This window comes from Silurus aristotelis (assembly GCF_946808225.1).
Source record: "Silurus aristotelis genome assembly, chromosome: 8".
NCBI classification, from domain to species: Eukaryota; Metazoa; Chordata; class Actinopteri; order Siluriformes; family Siluridae; genus Silurus; species Silurus aristotelis.
The window spans coordinates 16,215,693-16,240,959 of record NC_139581.1 but is presented as its reverse complement, the minus strand read 5'-3'; the positions used below and the strand labels follow the sequence as shown (position 1 = coordinate 16,240,959).

The window sequence follows — 25,267 nt, the reverse complement described above, 5'->3', positions numbered from 1 at the left end:
CATACTTTAAAACAAAACATTTTTACATTTGTGAAATAAAATCTGAATAAATGAATAAAAGAGTAAATGGAAGCATGAATATCTGCAAAGCATTTAATAAATGTCGTTTATGATTCCTAGGGAAAGAAGAGATTTGTCAACTTTTGCACTCAGCTAAAAATAGCATCCCATTCAGTGTTTCTGGGATAGGCTCCAGATACACCGTGACCCTGACCATGGCAAAGTCGCTATTGAATAAATGTTAAATAAATACAGAAGACCTTCATGTAATGTTCAATAGTCAGATTTAATGGTAAGTACATAAAAAGTCTAGACATAGACTGCAGACACTAAATGCTGCATTCTGATCTGTCCTGGTAACAGTTGCAGTATTGTGTTGTGTTATTCTGCAGCTATGCTTACTCAGTAAAATGTTTGGCAGTTCTGATATTTCATTTGGCTTTGTGCATTAAATACAGTGTTTGGTAAAACGCATAATGCAACATGTCCCAAGTTTGACATTTTCTGCAATTTGTGTCACAGAAGCATTGATGACAGAGCTAAAAGGGAAAAGGGTATTGTTTTGCTCAAAGCAGCTCAATTTCGCTTTCAATCAAATGCATGAAGGTCAACAATGTAAAGTGTCTGGCAGGATCTTTCTAGGACAGAGACAAGATGATTGCATTTAACAAGCCACCCACATGCTGCAATATAAAACAAACAATGTGCTTTTAGGGTCACTGCTTTCTCTCTCTCTCTCTCTCTCTTTCTCTCTCTCTATCTATCTATATATCTCTCTCTCTCTTTCTCTATCTCTCTCTCTCTCTAGTATACACACACACAGAACCAGCTCCTCTCTCTCCTGCAATATTACGAGATGGGCGGATTTAATGTACTGCTTTTTGTGTGTGCCAATATGCACGCTGCTCTGACAACAGAGACGCACCCAGTCCTCTGATTGGCTGTCTCCTGCAGACGCTGAGGCGGTGCAGTGATTGGATGCTGCTGTGTGAGTGTGCTGTTCATTCGCGCTGGCAGCCACAGGGGACAGTGCGCTCACAGCGTGAGTCTGCCTTCTGGAAGAGAGAAGAGAACACAACAGGAGGTGCTTACACTTTATTTTTATCTACTCATTATGGATTTATGTGATGGCTGAACATAATAGAGCAGACAATTACGTCGACATGCATCGTTCCATTATTGTATCTGTAAATATATGCAACCCGATTCTACCGTGAAAGATAAAAGTATTACCTTCGTAAGATGCTCACTGAGAGCAGAAATATCATATACCAAGATTTTTTTTATAGTACATAACAATAGAGTGGATTCTGAAAAAATTTGTCATTTTTTATATTCAACAACAAATAGTAAGTAAGTACTGAAGTAAGTAATATTGAATAAAGGGAATCCAGAATGACTGGAGCTAATACATGAAGTTTTGCCCCAGTCAAGTATGAGCTCTGGTATGCAATTATGATGGTAGAAAAGCACAGGCAACTTAGAGTGGCAACAATACCCAACATTTCATCATGATGCATTACATATTTTGATATCAACGTCAACTTTTCATATTTCATTTTACAGAACAAGAGTTCTTAACTCCAGCAAGCTGAATCTTTGCCCTGCACAGTGTGACGCTCTCCATACACTTATTACACTCACCACAGCTCATTAACATGTTAACAGTGAGCTGATCAGTAGGATCAGGAATGTCAGGAGTAAGGAAAACCTCAAACTGTGCCAGGGAGTTAAGAAGCACTTATCTTAGTGGTTGTTATCTTATTTCACCTCAGTCTCTTCTCAAGTTAAGACCATGACTCAGCACATGCCATATTCCTTTCTTTGCCTATTATATTTTTCTGTTATCTAAACACCACCAGACATAAGCCCAAATACCATCCACCCACCGTCTATCTACAGACCAAATACCTCGGAATCAATCATTCTAAACAAATGTCACTATGCTCATGCAATCCAAAACATGCATACCTGCTGTTTGCGTGGTGGCCGTTGTGATTGGTTGTCTGGGTGATTAGGGGTCCAAGGCCCCAAGCTCTGATTAGAGTAGAAGTCCATTGGATACACCTCCTGCCATCCTGCCTGCTGCAGAGCTACAGCTGCCTAAAGAGTAAACCCAATGCAAGAGAGAGATTATTCATATTTATAAAAAAGAATCTGCATATTTCCAACTGCTTCAGTTTCACTTGCTTCTTTGATGACAGTTGATTTTAAAATATTCTATATTAAACAAACTGTGTGTCTATTATTATTGAATGATACTCTGCTCGCACATTGCTGATTAATAATACTAAAGCTGCGAAAACTGCACCAGCAAATATGCAGTCAAATCCCATAAAGCTCCAACTGGGATTTATGAAGCAGTTAAAGCTGCCCTGATCGAAAGCCGCATGTTTTATTGGTGTCTTTATTGTTATTTCAAAGCATCTATTTGCAGTTCCAGTGCTCAAAATGGATCTGCCAGTTGCTGTGACTCATGATTGGGGATTTAGATGCAAGCCAAGAACATTCATAGATTCTTCCAACACTAAAATCAGAGAGAAGAAAGCCCCTAAGAGTAGTTTCAACACCACAGAAAAAAGAAAATCAATACGTGTTTTTCTGGGCTTGTGGGCCTGTCAGCCTACCACATGGATGAAAAATTCTCGAACGGACTGCTCTAATAGCACAGAAAAGATGGCACATTCTGGTTATGAACTGTTGTCCTGAGGACTCTTACAATATTACAACACAAAAACAAATTCTACTCAATATATCGGAGCACATGCAAAAGGCATTCATCAATCCTTAACACGATCTTCGTTTCTCCGCAACCGCTCAAAAGAAGGGCACACTCAAGCATGGCATTACACTCTATAATGGAAGTTTTAAATCTTCATGCAGAGTCTGTTAACAGAGACGTGTCTCACGGCTACAAATAATAAATCAGGATTTGATGGATTTTTCTCATCGTCTCCCCAGTAAAACACACACACACACTCTACTACTGCATTCAGCCCCATTCCATACCCAATCCATATATCCATCCATCTATTCCTTCACTTTTTTGAGCTCCTGACAAACCCAACCTTGCCATGTTTTCCACTTATGCTTTCCTTTTGTTTTTACTATATTTATTATTTTCTTGCTCTGCCTCTCTATCTTGTACAATAGTCCATGGCTTCCTGACTGCTGTGTTAGTTGTTCCTGCTAATCCCTGTGCTGACAACTGTGTCTTATTGACTATAAATATACCATAAGATGCACTGAAAATAACCACTGGCTCACTTCTCTCTCTCTCTCTCTCTCTCTCTCTCTCTCTCTCTCTCATCTGCTTCCTATTGCAATAGCAAAAAAAGACACATGGGAGGAATAAAATAGAAAAAAGAACAAAACCACTAAGATCCACTGAAGTAGAGCAGCACTTGTATTATGTACTGCATTTATTTTTGCTCCAAATGTAACGTAAACCGAGCTGTCAGGGAAAATTGAGGTTCTATATTATGGGGTGTTTTTGTTTGAATCAGCCCTGTACCATATTCACTGCTTCACCCTGTCAGCCATGCACATGTTCAATAGAAAAAAGAAGAGAAAATGGGAGCATATCAAATCAGAAAAAGCTTTGTTCTAGTGCTACTTGAAATACAAGAACGATTCAGTCTCAAAGTCACATGACCACAGAAAAACTGAACACACAGCCCAGGGGTTGAACAGTAATATTCTAGATGGCAGCTGAAAGCCAAGCCAAGCCTTTATTGAGGCTCGATCTGTAAAACACTTGGCACAGGGTGAGCCTTGTGGCAGCCAGGGCCAGCTTTGTCATGGAATAAATCAAGATGTACTAGTACGCTCATTACATCTGATTAAAATGAGAGACAGAAAAGAAAGTGAATATATACAGTATCCGATAGTAAGTGAAAAAGCAAGCGTAAAGACAGCTGGCCAGTGAGAGGCGCTATGGTACCATAGCCAAGCACAGAACTCTTTTAATATCTGAACACCTTGCCCTGCTTTCTATATACCCAACAAGAAATATGCAAGATAGATCAATAGATATAAGATTGTAAACATGCAGACGCACTCTTACACAGGTTCTGAAATTAGATTTGCTTTACTTAAGCAAATCATTTTCCCCCTTTTTTAAAAAAAAAAAAGTCTATTAGAATAGACCTATTGCCTAAATGAAGAAAATATTAATGAGGCTGTAATTTGCAGCTGATTTTAGCCCTTTGTAATGCTTAAAGCATGGAAGGTAAAAATTCAGTGATATCAGTCATATCATGAGGGAGCAATGCATTTAGTTTGTTCATAAATGTTTCATCCTCGTTTCCATTACCTTTAAAATGTAAAGGGTCTGTAATCTGTAAAAACAATCCCTCGAATCATCTTTTAAAAAAAAAACTAGTATATATACAGGGGTACAGTTTAATTGAAGGCATTGGAGAACATCTGTACTGAATTACATATGCTTGATCGATCACACCTTGAGATTTATGAATCACACAGTGATTTTGTAGTTTTTATTAATTAAATTTTACTGCACACAGCATATAATCTGCTTTCACCAAGATTAAAGTTATGGTACCCTAGGATATCTCTGCACCATTTCTGCAGGACAACAATCTTACTGTACCTTGTGCTCAATAGGAGCTACCAAATGAAATCCAAATGAGCAAATATTACCAGAGATCTACATATAAAAACACACTGAGGCGCATTTGAACGTTTTGTCAAATGAAGAAACAATATGCTGTGCATTAGTTTTGAGCAATATTTAAATAAACAATTAGGTGGTTACATAACAGGTACTCAGTTAGTAGACTAATCCAATAGGTTAGCACAGGTATGTGATTAGGGGTCATGCTAAATGTAACCCCTTCCTAGAATTCTTAACTAAAGAACTGACAATCAGACACAGGCATGAATTTTAATCACAAGCCACTCATGCATGCAAACCAACAAGGCAATCCGAATTCTCTCCTTTGGGAAAGTGATATTCGGACTCATTCGAGTCATAAATAAGTTCTGAGATGCTGTACTGAGTGAGGTCCAGGTGGCAGGTGTAATGAGATCTCCTCTCTTGGCTTTAATAGTGAAAGGTGGTGAATGTATGATGCGTGTACCTCATAGGGAGACAGCAGGGGCTTGGCGAATGCAGTACCCCAATCGATTGACAGACGAGGACATGCAATCTGAACCCATCTGCAAAGAGAAACAGATCAACAAATCAAATGGGAGAGCACAACTCGATGCTCTGGTGCAAAAATTACTGTGTTGGTGTGCGCTTCAGAATCCCCTGCTGTAAATATGAAAGTACATTTGCACAACCCTAAGGAGCAAAGATGTTTGCTTTGAGCTGCTGCGTCTTTATCAGGCAGTACAAAGGGATGCAACATGAGAAACAAAGAGGGGAAGAGGTGGAAGGAGGTAGAGGAAAGATGAGCCAGAGTAAATATGCTACCACAATCTTGTCTATATAGAGCTAGCAAACACAGTAAGAGACAATGGGGGGAAAACATCAGGAAAATGAACAATGGGGTGTGGGGGGGCATGAAAGGGTGGTGAGGGAGCAGGCATATCGATCAGTGGTTCTCAAAGTGAAATCCAGGGACCCTTAGAGGTTTGAAAAAGTGATAGAATTCACCACAAAAATTACTTCAGTTGGTAATTTATATATATATATATATATATATATATATATATATATATATATATATATATATATATATATAAATAAATTTCAGATAATTTGTCAAACATGCTTTTAATGCTTTTATAATATATATATACGGTATATATTATACAATCACCGGTTAAAAGCATGTTTGACAAATTATCTGAAATTTCAATAACTCAAAAATAGGCAAGCCTATAATTAAATTCAGCAATGGAAAACTCATGAAGTAAAAGATGTATGTCTAATACATAATACAATCATTCATATAATATGTGTCCTGGAGAATGAAAGGGGTCCATGGCTACTAGGAGATTAGACAGTGCTAATATACACTCATTAGCCACTTTAAAAGGAAGACCCTTCATGCAAATATCAAATCTGTCAATTATATTAACAGCATGTCATTTAGATACAGATCAATAGTTTTAGTTAATGTAAGCATCAAACCTCAAGTGTGATGTCGGTGACAAAACACATCCAGGAAGATGCAGTTCTATGGGCAAAAATACCTTCTTAATGAGAGGGATCAGAGGAGAATGGTTAGACTGGTTCAAAATGAAAGAAATGCATCTCAGACATCAAAACAAGTCAAATCTTGGCACATATGTGCAAGCCAAGAGCATGAATCTGTGGCTACATTTGGCACAGACTCAATGAAACAAGAGTGTTAAAGAAAAACATCACTTGCCCTTTTTCCAATCTTCAACTTCACTCACTCACTTTCAGTAACTGCTTGGCCCTAAGAGGGCTGTGGTGGATCTGGAGCCAATCCCAGGAACACTGTCCGTAAGGCTATAATACACCCTGGATGGGATGCCAATCCACTGCTAAGTACCATTCACACACATTTGCACCAAGGGGGTATTCATTTTTGCCATGATACTTATTGGAATGTTTCTGTAGGGTGGAAGCCCACCAGTCTAAAAACATTCAAACGAAAACAAACTGGCCACATGCAGGGAAAACAATCACCTCCAAAAGAACAACATTTTGTTCTGCATTACACAACGACATCTGGAGGCGTACAAAAGTTCAAGTTGTGAAATGTAGGCAAGTTGACATCTTGACATCCTTTCTCTCCCACACTCACACTTGCTTTTAGTCTTATATTGTTTTCATCTGAACTGCGGAATTGATAAGGGGCTTTAACTAAAAATGTTCCCTCGTCCGGCTTCCACCTTTTTTCAATCGACTATTAAACCACTTATTGATCGAAAAACAACCAAAAGCCTCCTCTACAGTAGCATATCCCCCACCCGTCAGTAAAACGGATATGCTGAGCTGAACGTCTCTGAACCAGCATCATTATTCACTTTGGACGAGTAACACATACTGAAACTGGGCTCTGAGCCCTTCGCATTGTTACACCGTGAGAGCGTCTCTAGTGGAGGCCACTGTAAGCTGGAAGGGAGGATTTGAAAGTGAAGGTGTGTGGGTGTACATGGCTCAGGATCCCACAAGCCCGCAGGCTGAGAAGAAACGGAGGAGGAAAAGGAGAAGGAGGAGGACAGGGGGAGGAAGGCAACCTTCATGTGGATTGAAGCAGGCTACTTGGAGCAACAACAACAAAAAAAAGAGTGAACAATGTTAAGTGCTAATATTAGCTTGGTCTGTATGAGGTGCTGTAAACAAGAGTGCTGAAATTTACCACGCTAATTAATTTTAAGACACAGCATCAGCTGTCCCTTTTGCCCGCAGGTGGGAAAGGCATGTAGAAGAACACACAATCCTCCAGGCTGTAGGAGATATGCAGGAGGACTTGTACACTCCTTTCAACACCAAATGCTGAGCTGATGACAGGTCAAAGTATTGCAACGACGCCTCGGTTTGGCTCCCACTGAATATGGCCATGATGAGAGTCCTCTTCAGCTCATCATTACACCCACCACCACTATGAGAGACGGGCGCTCCAATGAAAGAGTGTAATGGAGGGAGGGTTATGCGAGTAGTGGAGAGAGATGTGATTAGTGCCGAAAAAGGGAGGGCTTCCCTGCACCAGGAAGGCCTGGAAACTTGCCTCGCTCCTCACTTTCCCAGGAATAATACATTTTAATTAGCCACTTCATCCTGTGCTCACAGTTTAACTTGCAGAGCTGCAGTAAATGGGCAGGCGTACACCAGAGCAGGTGAATAAGAACTTTACGGGAGTCTGATTTATGCTAAGATGCAAATCTGAAGTGCAATGAATTCGAAATAATCATGAATCACACATGAAAAAAAAGGAGCGCAGCCTCGTGTAAAAATCTAAAATCGGAAGAATAATTGGCTTTATTGCGTTCTCTGTAGTGCTTTACATTGAAAGCTTAGGTGCAATTAACATAGCCATGGGGGAGTACCGTGTGAACAACAGCTCACCGCATGAAAGCGTTGTGATTAAAAAGTATTTGCTAACGTTGCAAGTATGCAATCACATGGGCTGTATGGGCTTCAACTCAATCTCTATTCCTTCTCTCGCTCAGTCTGCTACTGTTACCCGAAGGCACAGATCAGACTCCGTTAAAGCGGAGATTATGTTATTCAGCCTTCTGTAGGCGAGTCAACCGGTTAACTCCAGGTCAGCGCCATGTTATCGTTCGAAATTAGAATAAAACCAGAACCCATGTAACACACCAAATGATGTGCTTCTGATGCTGGTGGCACTTGGCAGGGGAAGAGTGAAAGAAGGCTGGAGAGGGAGCTTCTATCTGTTACTTTCTGCTCGGATTATGTATGCAGCGTCGAACCCAGAGGCGTAAGAGAGTCACAAGGGAGGCAGAAGGCCAAATCCACTTGCCCTAACTTTACTACAGTTTCCAGGAATTAACTTTGGTATGGTGTCCTCATATCCCTCCATCTGACCGCAGGTGCTTCTTATTGAGATCAGGCTCATCAAAAACGGTGTGGAAAACTATTAGAGTTCACTGAAAGTGCTTTACAGGGCTGCAGTGCACATAGCATACACAACATTGTGTTGTGCATTGGATGGGAAATAAATCCGATTTGTGTGTTGTCCGAAGTGACTTGTGACTTAATGAATAGCATTGTGTATGTATGTGTGTGTCCTAACATGCAATATGCACAGTATTGCCCATTGCAATAACACAAGCTGCTAAAGAGAAAAACTCCAGGGCTGGTAGTAATTGAACTGACATCTTAAATGGCAGTCACAGTACCCTCTAGGTAAAAGAACAATGGTTAGTTATGAAACAAAGTTGCCATGCCATCACAAGTGTTATCTTGTGTTGCTGTCAAACTAAAGCTCTCCTCTTTTCTTTCTGTGCTTGCAAGTCCCTAAGGGGCACTAAACCCGAAATTAATACACCCCGTGTTTTGGGGATGGCTGCAATCGTTTGAAGAGTGATGAGCTGATTTTTAATTGCGTAAAAGTAAGAACGTGACTCTGCATGAAGATGGCAGGAAACTCACGTGTCAACATCTGCCATCAATGCCAGCTTGCTCGGGAAGATCTCTGAAAGAAGAACCCTGGTGAATGACCTGCCAAGTGCCTTCAGCTTCTCCTCCAAATGCTAGACAGAGAAAATGAGAGAAAGAGAGAAATTGGGGGGGTTTGTTGGGTGTGAGAGAGAGAAAAATACAGATGGAATGTGGGGTTAATACAGGTGGAAAAAAGAAATAAGACTATAAATGTATTCATCACAGCAAAATACCAGATGACCTGGGGCTGTCTAGCTTTCCATACAAAAAATGGCCACACTGCTACTTTGGCCAGAACTTATCCTGCTGCCAGACATCAAACATCTCAAACCAGACAAGAAAATCAAAAACAGACATGTGTACTGAAACTCATTTAAACCAGAGAATTAGGCCATTAACTACTCTGCTACAATACAGACATAAATGATTTGACAAAACATTATTATTACTTTATAGCTAGTTACATATAGACATTATTCTCTACAATGCCTGCTTTATTTTCTCATACTGTGACTGTAAAGATTGATTCGCCATTACTAGTGTTACCTGCTTGATATATATGTGTTACAATTATATACCTGTGTTGCCCTGGGTAACAGAAAGCTTAGTGAATGGTGAAGGAAATCAATTCCTTGCAAACAACATATACATTGCAATGTCATTTTAAGTAGTAGTGAAGGGCTTTCCTGACACTTTCTACTGTGCATGCACATCCACTCCGATGTCTTCTCTTGCTCACCCTTCCCTCTTTACTCCAATACTCTTCATGCAGGCAATATGAATACATAACTCTTAAGCTGAAGAACATTACACACAGCCCCAAACGCTTTGGGCTATACATATTTCTAGTGAAGAACATCGCAAGAGTGAACATTAGCTGTTAACAGCTTTAAAGCCCCAAGGTTTAACAAACAATAAATAAATAAATGTAGTATAGTTCACTCGCTTCTTCACCGAGTAAATGAATGGATTATAGCAGGTGGAGTTAAGAGCAAACACATCTTCATTTACATTAGCTTGAAAGCAATGAGTGATATATACTTAGAACAGTGACTCGTTCCAGAGGTACCGAGTCTCCTCACCTGCTGGCTCACAGTGCTGCTGCCAGACTGCTTCCCGATCTAGGAAAATCTGCCAAATCACCCATATCTGTCTTACATTTCTATCCAAATAAACTTTGGCACAGAGTCTGATTTATGCTAAAATGCAAATCTGAAGTGCAATACATTCGAAATAATCATGAACCACACATCAAAAAAGGGTGAATGTGAATATCCAAAATCTAAAGAATCTGTGCCATTATTGCTTTCCCTGTAGTGCTTTACATCGGAAGCTTAGGTGCAATTAGCATAGTTAACACTATTTGCCAAATCACCCATATCTGTCTTATATTTTCTTCCAACTAAATTTGGCACAAAATATAAATTACTGTTACTGGATTATAAATCATTGAAGACCTAGCTCCATATTATCTATCGTACTTGTTGAGCACACAATTTATACTCCCATGGCCCTAGCTTGTTCTCGATTCCAATACTTCGGTAAAGTCAATGAACTGGTTAGACTCTTGTTTTTATTGATTTATTTATATATAAATACACTGCAAATCTTATATATTTATTATTTCTCTCTTCAGTACATTTTCATTGTAAATAATATGTATACAGATTTATAATTACTTATTAATTTTGTGCAATTTCTTTTTTTATGTAGGAAAAATTTTTGACCTCATGACTATGACTATTTTTTGTAGTTTTTAACTACGGTAGTTCTTTTATAACTATTTGAAAAAGTCATAAGAAATATACTGTCAGGTTACCTTATGTTAGTACTGGCAGTAAAATTTATAAACAGAATTATTTATAATTAAAAAATGCAGCATTTAATGACAAAAGTATGTACAAATTTGCTTAGAAATTGAGTCATGTTTGCTCGTTAGCATTAAAACCGGGACTGTTTCTGAGTTTGGCTAAAACAGACTCCTACAAATTTTTGGCTGGTTTAGCTAACATTAGCTAAATAACCAGCTATTGCAGTGAAGATGCAAAGATAAACGTATATAAATATGACTAGATATCTTTTAAAAACACTGTCAGGTTCGCGTATGTTAGCCACCAATGCAGTGTTAACAGATTGTAAACATTAGCTATTTCCTATGTTACCTTAGCTGAATTCGAATTTCTATTTATTTATTTATTTTTTACTTTTCTGTCTCATGTTATTTACAGTACACTTGGCTTTTTTCAAATTTTTACTCCTTCATGAAGCTGCTTTGAATCAATTGCAATAATAAAAAGAGCTACACATATAAATCTATGTAATCACCAACCAGTTCCAATATTTCAAACTCAACTCGTTCTCACATGTGACAGTTTGACAGCTGAAGGCTGACAGTAACTAATGCCTTACTCTTTTAGACACAGACAACGGCTACAGTTTTATTCCATCAGAATATCCATCTGAATGTCTATTTGTCTGAGATTGGTATTCGTATAGATCTCATCTGGGAGACACAGTGTTATGAGAGTCAGAGGGAGATTCATGTTGGCTTAAAAATCTCATTTGACAGCAAAATGGGAGATGTTGGAAAGATCCTTGAATCTCTCTCGCTCTCTCTCTCTCCCTTCGCCTATGCATACCAATTAAGACAGAATCAGTCAAAACAAAGTCAAACACAATACATGAGAGAAAAACAAAAATGAGCAGATCAAAGGAGCCAAAGGAAGCAATGGGGTGTTGAAAAAGACCCCTCCCAATTCTGAGTACTGATTAAGACCCTGCACACATTCCATTACAGAAAAAGGAATAGAATGTAAGATTTGCTTGGAGTTATCTGTATTAAGCTTTAAGTATTTATTAAATTGGAATCTGAAATTTGACAGAATATATACAGTCCCTCAACATTTGGATTTGAGATATTCAAATAAATATGAGATGATGATCAGAGTTTGCTTTTTGTCTAAAACAATTTAGAACATTGCACCTTCAGTTTAAAGCTAGCCATTGTTTAAGTCATTTTTTTTTTATATTGAAACATGTGACTGACATTTGTTTCTTGTTGCCCAGACGTTCCCTCTTAGATTGACTGTTTAAATAATTCAAAGGTCAGAATGTCTACTCTTAGTTTGAGCCCTATGCTTTGTCTGTGAAGAATCAATTGTTATTTAAACCATATAAACCAACATGTAGGGAAAAAAAGCAAGCCATAAAAAAAAAGTAAACAGAGGCATTGCAAAGGCTTCAGGCATAACCAACACAACAATTTAGAATGTCGTAAAAAAATGAAAGAAACTACTAGTATACTGACAGCCAGACAGCTAATAAAAGAAATATTGCTGTGAAGAAAAACGCTGAAAGAACATTCAGGGACATCACCAACCACCAAAACCGTCCACAAGGCATTGGTAAAGGTCTTACAAGCCACAGTTTACAAGAAGAAGACAGAAGAATGGGCCAAAGAACAAAATGCAAACCCCTCATCGGCAGTAAAAATCAGAAGGTTAGATTAGATCGGAAACAGAGATAAGCCATACAATTTCTGGAACTAGGATTCATGTCTACCTAAGTGTGGAGAAAGAAACGTTATGCTCAGCAATCCCAAAAAATACAAGTTCATCAGTTGAACGTGGTGGAGGTCATTACATAGTTCGGACTTGCATGCTTTTGAAAGGGGTTTTACAAATTTTTACTGATAATGAAACTCATGATAATAGCAGCAACAATTCAGAAACCTACAGATACATTCAACCTGCAAATTAAAAGATAAATGCATCCAAGGAACATCGTGCAGCAAGCCATAGACAAACCACTAACCATAGACTGTCCAAATCATTTATGTGTGCATGCATTTCACTGTCTGAAGAAAAAAATGAACAACTGAATGATGATGTGGTACAAGCCAGGACAAATGAAAATGGTCTTAAAAAGTCTTAAATTTGACTTTTAAACAAACTGTTTCATATTATGTTTGTTTAAAAGTCAAATTTAAGACTTTTTAAGACCAATTTCAAGACCTGTCTTAGGACCTTTATCACGACACAAAAAACACACAAATATGTTATTACTAAATTCATAATACTAAATAATTTTTTTTCAAGCCAAGTATTACTAAACTTGGATTTCCCCATAGCTGAAAACTAACCTCCATTGGTACAATCCAACCAGAGCACCAATAACAAAAAGCTGATTGGCTGTTTCATGTTGGTCTCATTTGTGGTCGTAATACAGCGAATTATATTTGGACTAGCGAAAGAAAGAACACCATCACAGAAACTAACAAACAAAAACATTTTAAAGTGCTGCAGGAGCAGTTCAAATGAGCATCAGAGTTAGTGTTACATGGACATCTGAAAATTGAGAGCAGTTTAAAATTATTTGAGCGAATTTAAGATTTTTTTTTAAGCCTAAAACTTTAATTATATTTAAAATTTGATCTTAAAATCAAATGTCTTTAATATATAGAGAAAACAAAAGAACTGGTTTTAGTGTTTAAATATTTTCTGAGGGGACTTCAATTTTCATCAAATTTTCATCTCTCACCTCTAAGATTTTGGGGTTGCCTTGGCGACCAAGCGTGCCTAGAATCAGACCCCATCTCTGGGCTGAGCGTGCCGTCTCTATCGCCTGAAGTCTGTTAGCACGCATGGCCTCGTGGTCATAATACTCCCGAGAGAAAACCTTACTGTAGGGATCATACCTGCGGAAAAATAATCAAATGTCATTATTTGCCATCATATGGAGAAAAGCAGAACACATATCAGTAAAAAGAAAAAATATTTGCATTTTAACTGATTTTTGTAACCAGTTAACTAATAAATTTAAACTCCATTGACAGGTTTGCCTTTTTACCCTTTACTTTTGATTCCTTTATTGACATTTCTACCAAAATTCTGTTTATATTCTGAATATTTGCTGAAAGTTACACCAATGGGATTTACTTAATCTCCACTTGCAGAGATTTATAAAGCAATGCTTTAATCCTTTAGCTTGTCAATATTTTTAATCTCCTCTCCAGTACATACTTCTCAAACTTTTGTTGTAATATGTTATCATTGTGCTTATCATCTTTTTGTAACTAAGCACAATTGCATTGCATTCTGGGGTCCAATCGTGAAACAGTGACCTAATCTACATTGATCATTCATGTTTGAGACCACTGATGATGTCAGAGCAATGAATGGTAAATTCTTACAGGAATTACAAAATATTATTAATATCTGCATCCAACAAATATGAACTGGACAAGCTAAGCACATCGACAATATTTTACTATAAAAATTTACTGTAAATATATTTAACATTTACATATGGAGTTTCTAATTAATGAATAGAGAAGTGAGCAGTGATGCTAACTTTGTGCAGGGCCTCTGAGGTTTACCTGTAAGCTGGGACATCTGGATTGGCGATCATGATTGATTCCAAGTGAAATCTTCCATCCCCAAGGTATCTGTCTTGGCAAACATATGCTATATCAGACAGTTGAAGGAAGGATTGAGAAAGTAAACAAGCCTTAGTATACTGGACTACAGCATGGACAGCAGCAGGGGGGAACCACACACAAACGGTCTTACATGCACAAGGATGCAAGTGCACCTGCAGATAAGAGCGCACACATACACTACAGCTGTCAAAAATGTCTGTAATAATATTTTTAATTACTACATTCATAGTGTATGTAAATATGAACAAGTCTATACCCTCTTAACACATGCACAACAAGTACCTTTTTAATCGTGCTACATTGTGCATTTGTCTCACAATGGTGCTCAAAATGTATATATATATATATATACAGTGAGGAAAATAAGTATTTGAACACCCTGCTATTTTGCAAGTTCTCCAACTTAGAAATCATGGAGGGGTCTAAAATTGTCATCGTAGGTGCATGTCCACTGTGAGAGACATAATCTAAAAAAAAAAATCCAGAAATCACAATATATGATTTTTAAACTATTTATTTGTATGATACAGCTGCAAATAAGTATTTGAACACCTGTCTATCAGCTAGAATTCTGACCCTCAAAAACCTGTTAGTCTGCCTTTAAAATGTCCACCTCCACTACATTTATTATCCTAAATTAGATGCACCTGTTTGAGGTTGTTAGCTGCATAAAGACACCTGTCCACCCCATACAATCAGTAAGAATCCAACTACTAACATGGCCAAGACCAAAGAGCTGTCCAAAGACACTAGAGACAAAATTGTACACCTCCACAAGGCTGGAAAGGGCTACGGGGAAATTGCCAAGCAGCTTGGTGAAAAAAGGTCCACTGTTGGAGCAATCATTAGAAAATGGAAGAAGCTAAACATGACTGTCAATCTCCCTCGGACTGGGGCTCCATGCAAGATCTCACCTCGTGGGGTCTCAATGATCCTAAGGTAGGTGAGAAATCAGCCCAGAACTACACGGGAGGAGCTGGTCAATGACCTGAAAAGAGCTGGGACCACCGTTTCCAAGGTTACTGTTGGTAATACACTAAGACGTCATGGTTTGAAATCATGCATGGCACGGGAGGTTCCCCTGCTTAAACCAGCACATGTCCAGGCACGTCTTAAGTTTGCCAATGACCATTTGGATGATCCAGAGGAGTCATGGGAGAAATTCATGTGGTCAGATGAGACCAAAATAGAACTTTTGGGTCATAATTCCACTAAACGTGTTTGGAGGAAGAAGAATGATGAGTACCATCCCAAGAACACCATCCCTACTGTGAAGCATGGGGGTGGTAGCATCATGCTTTGGGGGTATTTTTCTGAACATGGGACAGGTTGACTGCACTGTATTAAGAAGAGGATGACTAGGGCCATGTATTGCGAGATTTTGGGGAACAACATCCTTCCTTCAGTTAGAGCATTGAAGATGGGTCGAGGCTGGGTCTTCCAACATGACAATGACCCGAAGCACACAGCCAGGATAACCAAGGAGTGTCTCTTTAAGAAGCATATTAAGGTTCTGGCATGGCCCAGCCAGTCTCCAGACCTAAACCCAATAGAGAATCTTTGGAGGGAGCTCAAACTCCGTGTTTCTCAGCGACAGGCCAGAAACCTGACTGATCTAGGAAAGATCTGTGTGGAGGAGTGGGCCAAAATCCCTCCTGCAGTGTGTGCACACCTGGTGAAAAACTATAGGAAACGTTTGACCTCTGTAATTGCAAACAAAGGCTACTGTACCAAATATTAACATTGACTTTCTCAGGTGTTCAAATACTTATTTGCAGCTGTATCATACAAATAAATAGTTACAAAAATCATACATTGCGATTTCTGGATTTTTTTTTTAGATTATGTCTCTCACAGTGGACATGCACCCACAATGACAATTTCAGACCCCTTCATGATTTCTAAGTGGGAGAACTTGCAAAATAGCAGGGTGTTCAAATACTTATTTTCCTCACTGTATATATATATATATATATATATATATATATATATATATATATATATATATATATATATATATATAAAATATATATATATATATATATATATATATATATATATATATATATATATATATATATATATATATAAAATAAAAAAAATAAAAAATGTGTGTATATATATATATATATATATATATATATATATATATATATATATATATATATATATATATATATATATATACACATTTTTTATTTTTTTTATTTTTAATGATTTTAAAGAACCCACTCGTGTTTAAAGAATACGTCGATGTCACGTTTTTGTAATTGCACATAAGCAAAATTGCAGTAAAGAATTAGAATGAAAGATGGAAGGATGGTATGAGATGAACATCTATTAAGAGGTTTTATCGGGTCAGCTCATGTTTCTAGCTGGAAATATGATTAGATAATCTTTTGGAAATAGTGCCAGCTTGCTGGAATTTAGTTGAAGATTGTTAAATACTGTAAATATTGCTACAAATTCAGAGATCCTTTTGTGGTTATTTCATACTTGCTAGATTAACATTTAAGGATATGACAAATGTGTCTTTGTTATCTTAAGTTAGTCTAGCTATATAACCTGCTTTGTTTGAATGCTGATGAAGTATAGAGAAGGTCAGAAGAAGTTGCATTGTGTGTTTGTGGATTTAGAAAAAAAGCGTTCGACAGAGTGTTGAGAGAGGAGTGGTATTGTATGAGAAAGTCAGGTGTGTCAGACAAGTATGTGAGGGTGGTGCAGAACATGTATGAGAACAGTGTGACAGCAGTAAAGTGTGCAGTAGGAACGACAGACTGGTTTAAGGTGGAGGTTGGACTGCATCAAGGATCGGCTCTGAGCCCTTTCCTGTTTGCAGTGGTGATGGACAGGTTGACGGATGAGGTCAGACAGGAGTCTCCGTGGACTATGATGTTTGCGGATGATATTGTTTTTTGTGGCGAGAGTAAGGAGCAGGTTGAGAAGAGCCTAAAGAGGTAGAGGTATGTGCTTGAGAGAAGGGAATAAAAGTCAGTAGGAGTAAGACAGAGTACATATGTGTGAATAAAAGGGATGTAATTTCTATTACATGCTTTAAAACATGATTTCAGCAGCTTTTTTACTTTTTTTTTTATCTATCCTCAAAACAAGTAAAGGCACAATTTTTTTTCAACCTGTAACCTTGTTCTTAAAAAAATGTCTCCAACACAGTTAGGCCCATCCTGAATTGCTTGACACTCACTATGTATGATCTCAACACAGAACTTACATAGTGCAGTTCAAATATCTTTTGAAATTAGCTTCTTACAAAACAACTGTATTATAGAAATTGTAAAATTACATATGGTATGGTATGAATACTTGTATTATTTAAATAACCACAGGTGACTTATTGAAATGCAATTCCTAAACATACACAGTACATATTCTAAAAACTAAAATCCAAATTCCTTGTAAGAGCTTTATTCTACACTTAAAAACACATTTACTCACACACCAAGCCCTAAAAAAGCTGACAATAGGAGATGTGCTATAGGTAATTGTGGGAAATATAACCATGGACTGCCTGAATGAGACCTAGGGGAGAAAAAATAGAGCTCTTAATTAGCCAGCCTTCAAAAAAACAGACCGGACTCACAACGAATGGCATCCCTCTGGACCCGAAAGAGCAAAAGGCTGACCAAAATGCACATGCATTCAAACCCTGTGCAATCTGGTCGACGTCAGAGCGAATAGAAATGGCAGTGTGGGAACCTCGGCAGTCCTGCAGCTAAATCACATGAGGACAAAAGACTTTAATAGACCACAGCTCTTGCCTTAATGCATAGACGTCTATAGGGAGGCACGTTGGCCTGGTTTGACAAAGTGAACCGCTTTGGCACTGTTCACTGAGATGTGCATTCCATGGCTGCAGGTTTGAAAACACACTTATTCAGTATTTTCAAGCTCCTTTAAAACATGGTACATACAGCTATCCAGCTGCTCATTACTGTAATGAGACCAATCTCCCTGCTCTAAAAAGCATTCCTAGCACTATGCCGTTCTTCACCCTCCATCCCACAAACGTAGTTGTATATTAGCCTTAAATCTATGGAGACCGGGTGCAAAAGCTTTTCTATTATTTAATGCCAGATCTCCTTTCTAATGGCCATTATTCACATCCTCCATACATCCTGAAGAATGTTCTAAAATACACCACCTCTTAAGATTGAATTAGCCATTGATCTTGGTGCTATTGTAGAGAGGGTATATTATAATATCTGTAGCAATGTGTGTAAAAAAAAAAAAAAAGAGCAGGCTGCTAATTTAGAGCAGAGTGTTGATGTTTTGTAGATGTCACATCAGAGTTTGCAGCAAGACAGTGGATTGTGTGAGGTGTTGTTCAAGCAACAAAACTGCATACCTTTGTGTGTGTCAATGGTGAGGAAGAAAAGTGGTGAAAGGAAGACTGAGGAAAAGCACATCATTTCCTAGTGCCCTGATAAACAAACATTCTCTCTCATAAAATGCACTCAAATCTACATGGCCATTCGTTATCAAATAACAGGTGAAACACATGAATTCATAAGAATTTTTTTTATAAAAATAAAACCAAATTGTCCCGTGGCATCTTTAGCCTTACACATGGCAAGATTTCCCAGACAAAATACCCCACTGTTTCAGGCTATGCTATAAGTCCTGGGGAAAAAAACAAAAACAATCTGAAATCTTTGTAACTGTGAATTTCTCATGGAGAAACATAAATTCAGACCGAAACATATTTAGCAGATTACAATTATACTGCGTTCAACTAAAGCTTAACACACAGAATTTCCAACCTCAGTAAAATAGCACCTCTTCAAATTCGAAGTCCTACTCGGAAACTCAGGATAGAGTTCGGAAAGTGATGACTGTTAAGGTTTTTGTAACTCGTAGTAAATTCAAGTTCCAGATTCCGAATTCTGATCTGTCATGTTGAATACAGCATTAAACTCTTGACATGAAGTCAAAATTGAGTTTTCATGAAAGCCCATCATCGTTCCTGCACACTGAGTTGTGAATATTGAACATGTTTAATATTTACAACCTTAAAAAGCCTCATGCATGACAGGACTTTGCAAGTTTTGCTGCTGTGGATGGTCCCACATGATTAGCAAAAGATTTGCACTTCTTCAAAAAAAGTTCCTGTCTATTCGTTGCTACTGTGGATAATCTCACCTTCATTCTACACACTTACACCTAAAAATGCATTTGTATAATTATAACTTCTGCCTTCTGCTCTAATCCCAAGGTATTAACAATATGTTCATATTAAATATCCTGAACACTACAACACACAAAAAAAACACTTTCCAGTGAGACATTATTATGGTTATATCAAATCCAAGACAAAAAACCTTATGTCATCACATCCTGAATGTCAAAGGTTACTATTTTTTTGTTTTTTTTACATATTTCTGAGTACTGAGCTTCTTAGAAGAAGCGAAAATATCTTTCAAATTCTGAGCCTATAAGTAACTCCGTGCCTGCAGGGATGTAATAAGGCGGAACAACACAGCAACCAAAACTAAACTTGAAAATAAGAAATAAAAAGAAATCAGCAAGAGTTGGTGCCATATCGATCATAAAAGATGCTGTTAACTGAGTAGTGATGCTGGTTAAGTAGTTCAGCTTTCAGCAGGAGCGTCTGCTCAGAGCCATGCCACCAAAGCCCCCACACTCTCTACAACCCACATACTAATTAACATGCACTCACACATCAACATCCACATATGAGCTTATGTAAATTAACCCACCCGTATACTTCTTTCCAAAAAAAGATTTACCCAGCAAACCTCATGTGTGCACCAACACAAACCCTAACATATATTCTGGAACCTTTTTCAAAACTGCAGGCATTGGAGAAACTAGTAATACATTTGAAATCCCTCATGTAGCAGGCTCATGAAAACACAGGTCCTACTATAGGTTAGTGTTAATACAATGCACCCGCAATGCACTTTGCTGATTGTGGAAAACAAAGTCTAAGGCACCTTTTTAGTCACAATGGCCTTCTGAGTTTAATTTCTATGATGTGGATCCAAAAGCTTTTCAGTTCCTGCTCTAGGGTTGGTCCATTCCTGGAAACTAGAACCTGAAGTGGATGTTCTGGTACTAAACATCACTGATTTGTCAAACACTGGTTTGGCAGTATGACTAACTCTTTTATCTGTAATGACCGGCGAAGTGAAATGTTTCTGTAAAGCTTTTGTTTTTACACAGGTGGCAAATCAAAAGGCGTGGGAGTGAATTGTATAAGCTTCTGGTAGCATGCTGCAAAGTGGATAAAAAAAAGGCTGGAATGGTGAAATTGTGCTTGTCGTGCACTTGGATGGTTTGAAAAGCTGTTAAAATCATAATCTCACAGCAAAGCCAAAACAATGCACCACAAGAACTTTAATCTCTATGATCATTGTATCGCTGGGTTTGCTTTCGCTGCAAGCAGAAATGTCAGGATGACTGCACAGTGTGCGTCGATTTAGTTATTTTGCATTTATGGGTAAAAATTCATTTATGGGAACATTAAGGCCTTAGAAGCCCCGAGCCTTTACTGCTAGGCCTTACATTGTATTTTATTCAGCCATAACCGTGTTATTTATGAAAGCAAATGTAAGCGCACTGAGATCTGCTGGAGGCTGAGCGAGTTAGTTGGTGTTAGTTGATGCCCCAGGCGAAGAGACAGAACAATGGTGCATGGCAAGTGAGCAGAGACCTAAGCATATTGAAAGGTAACGATAAAGGTTTGAGAAAAATTCAACACCACTTTCCTTTTTTTGGTGGAAACACACATGGAGGCATGCAACGTGTGTGCATGTTAATAAGAGTGAATTGATCTCTAAAACATGAGCATGCTCTTCTTTACCTGCGCTCTCCTTTCTGAGAGGAAAGTGAACAGCATACTTAATGCCACTGGTCAAAGTAACACAATTTATACAATTTATGTGTGAGTCAGAGACCCAAAAGACTTATGTATGTCCATGTTTCATGATGTCCTGTGAGAGATATATGAGAATATATGAGTTCACACCTCATGTGTGTCTCCATCATCTATACTCATACAGGCCCAGCCCTTTAAGTGTATTTCCTTTAACTGTGTTTTCAAGCACTTCACAGACATTGACAGATGCTCTTTTCATTAAAGCTGATGTATGGCCTCCAGTATTGCCCTTCTTCCACACACACATGCACACACACACATTGCAAGTGAGGGAAATTGAGAGATTATGTTCTTACATGATGGCATTGACGTGCTTGTCAAGGCGAGGGGAGGTGCATCCTAGGATCTCTCCTGGAGACAGTGGCCGACACTGAGGCACAAGAACCTCGTAATCCGGCCTCAGCTCTGCACTGACCGCCTGTGGGGACATAGACAGACATATTGCTGGTGGTGGAAATATGAAGCAGCATCGATAGAGAGTGAGAGAGACAGAGAGAGAGAGTGAGAGAGAGAGAGAGAGAGAGAGAGAGAGAGAGAGAGAGAGAGAGAGAGAGAGAGAGAGAGGCAGCAGTAAAAAACAAAAGGAAGGGAGTGACCTCGAGTACCCTTTTCAGCACTTCGAGTAAAGATGAATGAGACAAGCAACATTCCAAATAAACACTGGAGCATCAGAGGCACGTCGGAGACATAGAAATCATTTGGAGGCTTTAAAGCAAGCGGCTCAGGGAGAATAAAACACATTTAAGGACGGCCCACTGTGGCCACCCTGAGCGCCATACAAATGCCTAGACAGCAAGCATGGCACAAACACAGCACACGCATTACAAACACCAACAGGGCAACAACCGCAAACAGCACAAGGCAACGCTGCCCCCGAGAATTCAAAGCTGCCAAATTATATAAACAACATAATTACAACAGTGTGTATATATGCTGGTGTATACAACCAATATACTACCACCATCACCACTACTTATACCACCAAAATTACTATTACAACTAGCACCATCACCACTATCAGCATTACTTATACCACCACCATCACTAGTACAACTAGCACCAACACCACCATCAGCACTACTTATACCACCATCACTACGACTTATACCACCACCATCACTATTACTACTACTACTACCACCACCAGTACTTCTAACACCACTATCACCATTAGTACCACCACCAGCATCACTACTACTTCTACCATCACAATCACTATTACTACTACCGCCCAGAAAATACCACCATTACCTCTACTTCTACCACCACCATCACTATTACTATCAACAACACCAGCAACACCACCATCACCAGTACTAAATCACCACCATCACCAGTACTAAAATCATCACTATTATTACTACCACCATCACCAGCAAAACCACTTTTAACACCTTCACTGTCACAACTACAACTATCACCAATGCCACCAGCATCACTACTACTTCTACGACCACCATCATTATTATTATTACTACCACAAGCAAAACCACCAGCAACACCACCATCCCCACTACTTCTACCACCACCTTCACTATTACTACTACCACCACCACCACCAACACCACCATCACTACTTTTTTGATCACCACCTTCACTATTATTACTACCACCACCATCACTTTTACTTCAACCACCATCACTGTCACTAGTACAACTACCACCAACACCAACACCAACACCACCACCATCACTATTTCTACTTCTACTACCACCACCACCAACGCCACTACTTTCTTTTACCACCACCACTATTACTACTACAACTGGCAACACCACCATCACCATTACTTCTGCCACCACAACCACCATTACTTCTACTAACACCACCATCACTACTACCCAGAGGTGGGAAGTAACTAAGTACAAATACTTCATTAATGTACTTAAGGAAAATTTTCTGGTATCAGTACTTCACTTTACTATTTATTTTTTGGACAACTTTTAACTTTTACTCATTACATTTTTACACAAATATCTGTAATTTCTACTTCTTACAATTTCAAACCAGACTCGCTACTTACATTTTAATCTATTTGATTAAATGTCAATATTTTTTCTTCTCACTGCGCAGCGTTTTAAATCTACCACTGGCTCTAACACACTACAGATGAAGGCTAGTTTATGAAGCTAACAATGAGCAAGGCAGAAGGCAACAAGAAGTATGGGGATGAACATGACTGAGAACAGAGACATTCCTGATCATCTGATCATCATCTTTTCTCTGCTTCTGTTCTATATGGTGGATGTTTAGCCTGGATACATTCATTAGATAACAAAATTAGAAATTCGTTTTGTATTAATATTAATATATTAATTAAGGCTGTCAAAATGCAAATTTATTTTAACAGCAATCATGTTATTAACGTGCAATTTATGCAGCGGGCATTTATGTTTGACTATTTTTATTAAAAATATAAATAAATAAGAGGCAAAATAAAAAACTTCAGTGCAACACGCTTAATCACGACGTCCTTTTTTTCTCAGATATAAGAAAAATAAATAAACCACAGAAAAAATTTGTTTCATCAGTAAACATTTGTTTTACCGAAGCGCCATGTCTCAAATCAAACACCAAAATCTGCCATGATACACACATCCGCAATAAACCCTCAGGAGTTGACAAACGCACTGGCGCTTTCTTCTGTGACATTTTTTCCTCATAACGCCGAAATGAACTTCAATTACTCTTTTTTGATCGTACTGATACAAGCAATACATCATTTGAATCTATAAAGAGTCTTATTTTATTTGTATACACTCATAATAACAACAAAACGCTGTGCTTTTGTAAAATAAAGAAAACTGAAAAAGGGGACGCTCTCTGTCATCTCTCTTCACAGACACATAAATAAAACAACCTGAATCTCAATGAATACTTGACTCACAGACATAAAAAAAATAAGAATAGAAAGCTCAAAATGTCTATTTTTAAATACAATTCCACATGGAATATAATTATTTTCAGAAATGTATTTCGTATGAAAGTTAGAAGAGGTAAAGTTTGTCCGGTATTACCTCATTGACCGTTTATGTGGAAACAAAGGTTTGGTGTCATGATGATATACGCAACTCAAAACACCACCATTACTTTAAAACATTTACAAGAATATTTTGTCTTCATGCTCTAGTCTGGTTTCACAATTAATAGACATACATTTGCATAAAGCTTCAATATTTGTCCATGACCGTTGATTGGAGTATAAAATAATTGGAAAGGATTAATTTAATGTACATTTAGAACAGATAAAACTGTGCAATTAGGATGCAATTAATCGTGAGTTAACTCATGACAAGCATGTAAATAATTGTGATTAAATATTTTAAACGATTGACAGCCCTAATATTAATATGAAGTGAGGTTCAGTTACCAGCATGACACTAAAACAGGTAGTAGTAAGGGCAAATTTTTTACTTAAGTCCATTTCAGGGCTCATACTTCTTTACTTTAACTTGAGTAAAAAAGGATGGTCAGTACTTCAACTTTTACCAGAGTCTTTTAAAACATGAGTATCAGTACTTTTACTTAGGTGAAGGATGTGTATACTTTTGTGTATACTGCAACAACATTATCAACACTACCTTTACCACCACTATCACTACCACCAGCAACATTAACTAACATTAATACCAAAATGAATTACAATATACACAAGGCCACAAAGAATGTATATGCTGGTGAATATTACCAGGACTATTAATACCACAACCACCACCACCATTAATATTTTTTCATTTAAAAAACTTCATGTCTTGCAGCATTTAAAACAACACAGTAGAGTTGTGCTGTATCACATCTATAGACCATCTCTGTTAATCTTGAATATGTCAATAACACAAC

General features: G+C 38.0%; 1 protein-coding gene across 2 annotated transcripts in view; it reads right to left on the bottom strand.

The window, feature by feature from the left end:
* Positions 1 to 267: 267 nt before the first annotated feature.
* The window catches only part of dph1 (diphthamide biosynthesis 1), a 93,403-nt gene continuing 68,403 nt past the window's right edge, over positions 268 to 25,267 (bottom strand). For both annotated transcript variants that reach the window (XM_083548704.1, XM_083548705.1), the window contains 7 exons: positions 21,723 to 21,844; positions 14,448 to 14,516; positions 13,610 to 13,766; positions 9,062 to 9,162; positions 5,103 to 5,181; positions 1,972 to 2,103; positions 268 to 1,055 (listed from right to left, as the gene is read on the bottom strand). In XM_083548704.1, coding sequence (XP_083404830.1) covers positions 1,002 to 1,055; positions 1,972 to 2,103; positions 5,103 to 5,181; positions 9,062 to 9,162; positions 13,610 to 13,766; positions 14,448 to 14,516; positions 21,723 to 21,844 — 714 coding nt within the window. In that variant the 3' untranslated portion in view covers positions 268 to 1,001. The remainder of the gene's footprint in view (positions 1,056 to 1,971; positions 2,104 to 5,102; positions 5,182 to 9,061; positions 9,163 to 13,609; positions 13,767 to 14,447; positions 14,517 to 21,722; positions 21,845 to 25,267) is intronic.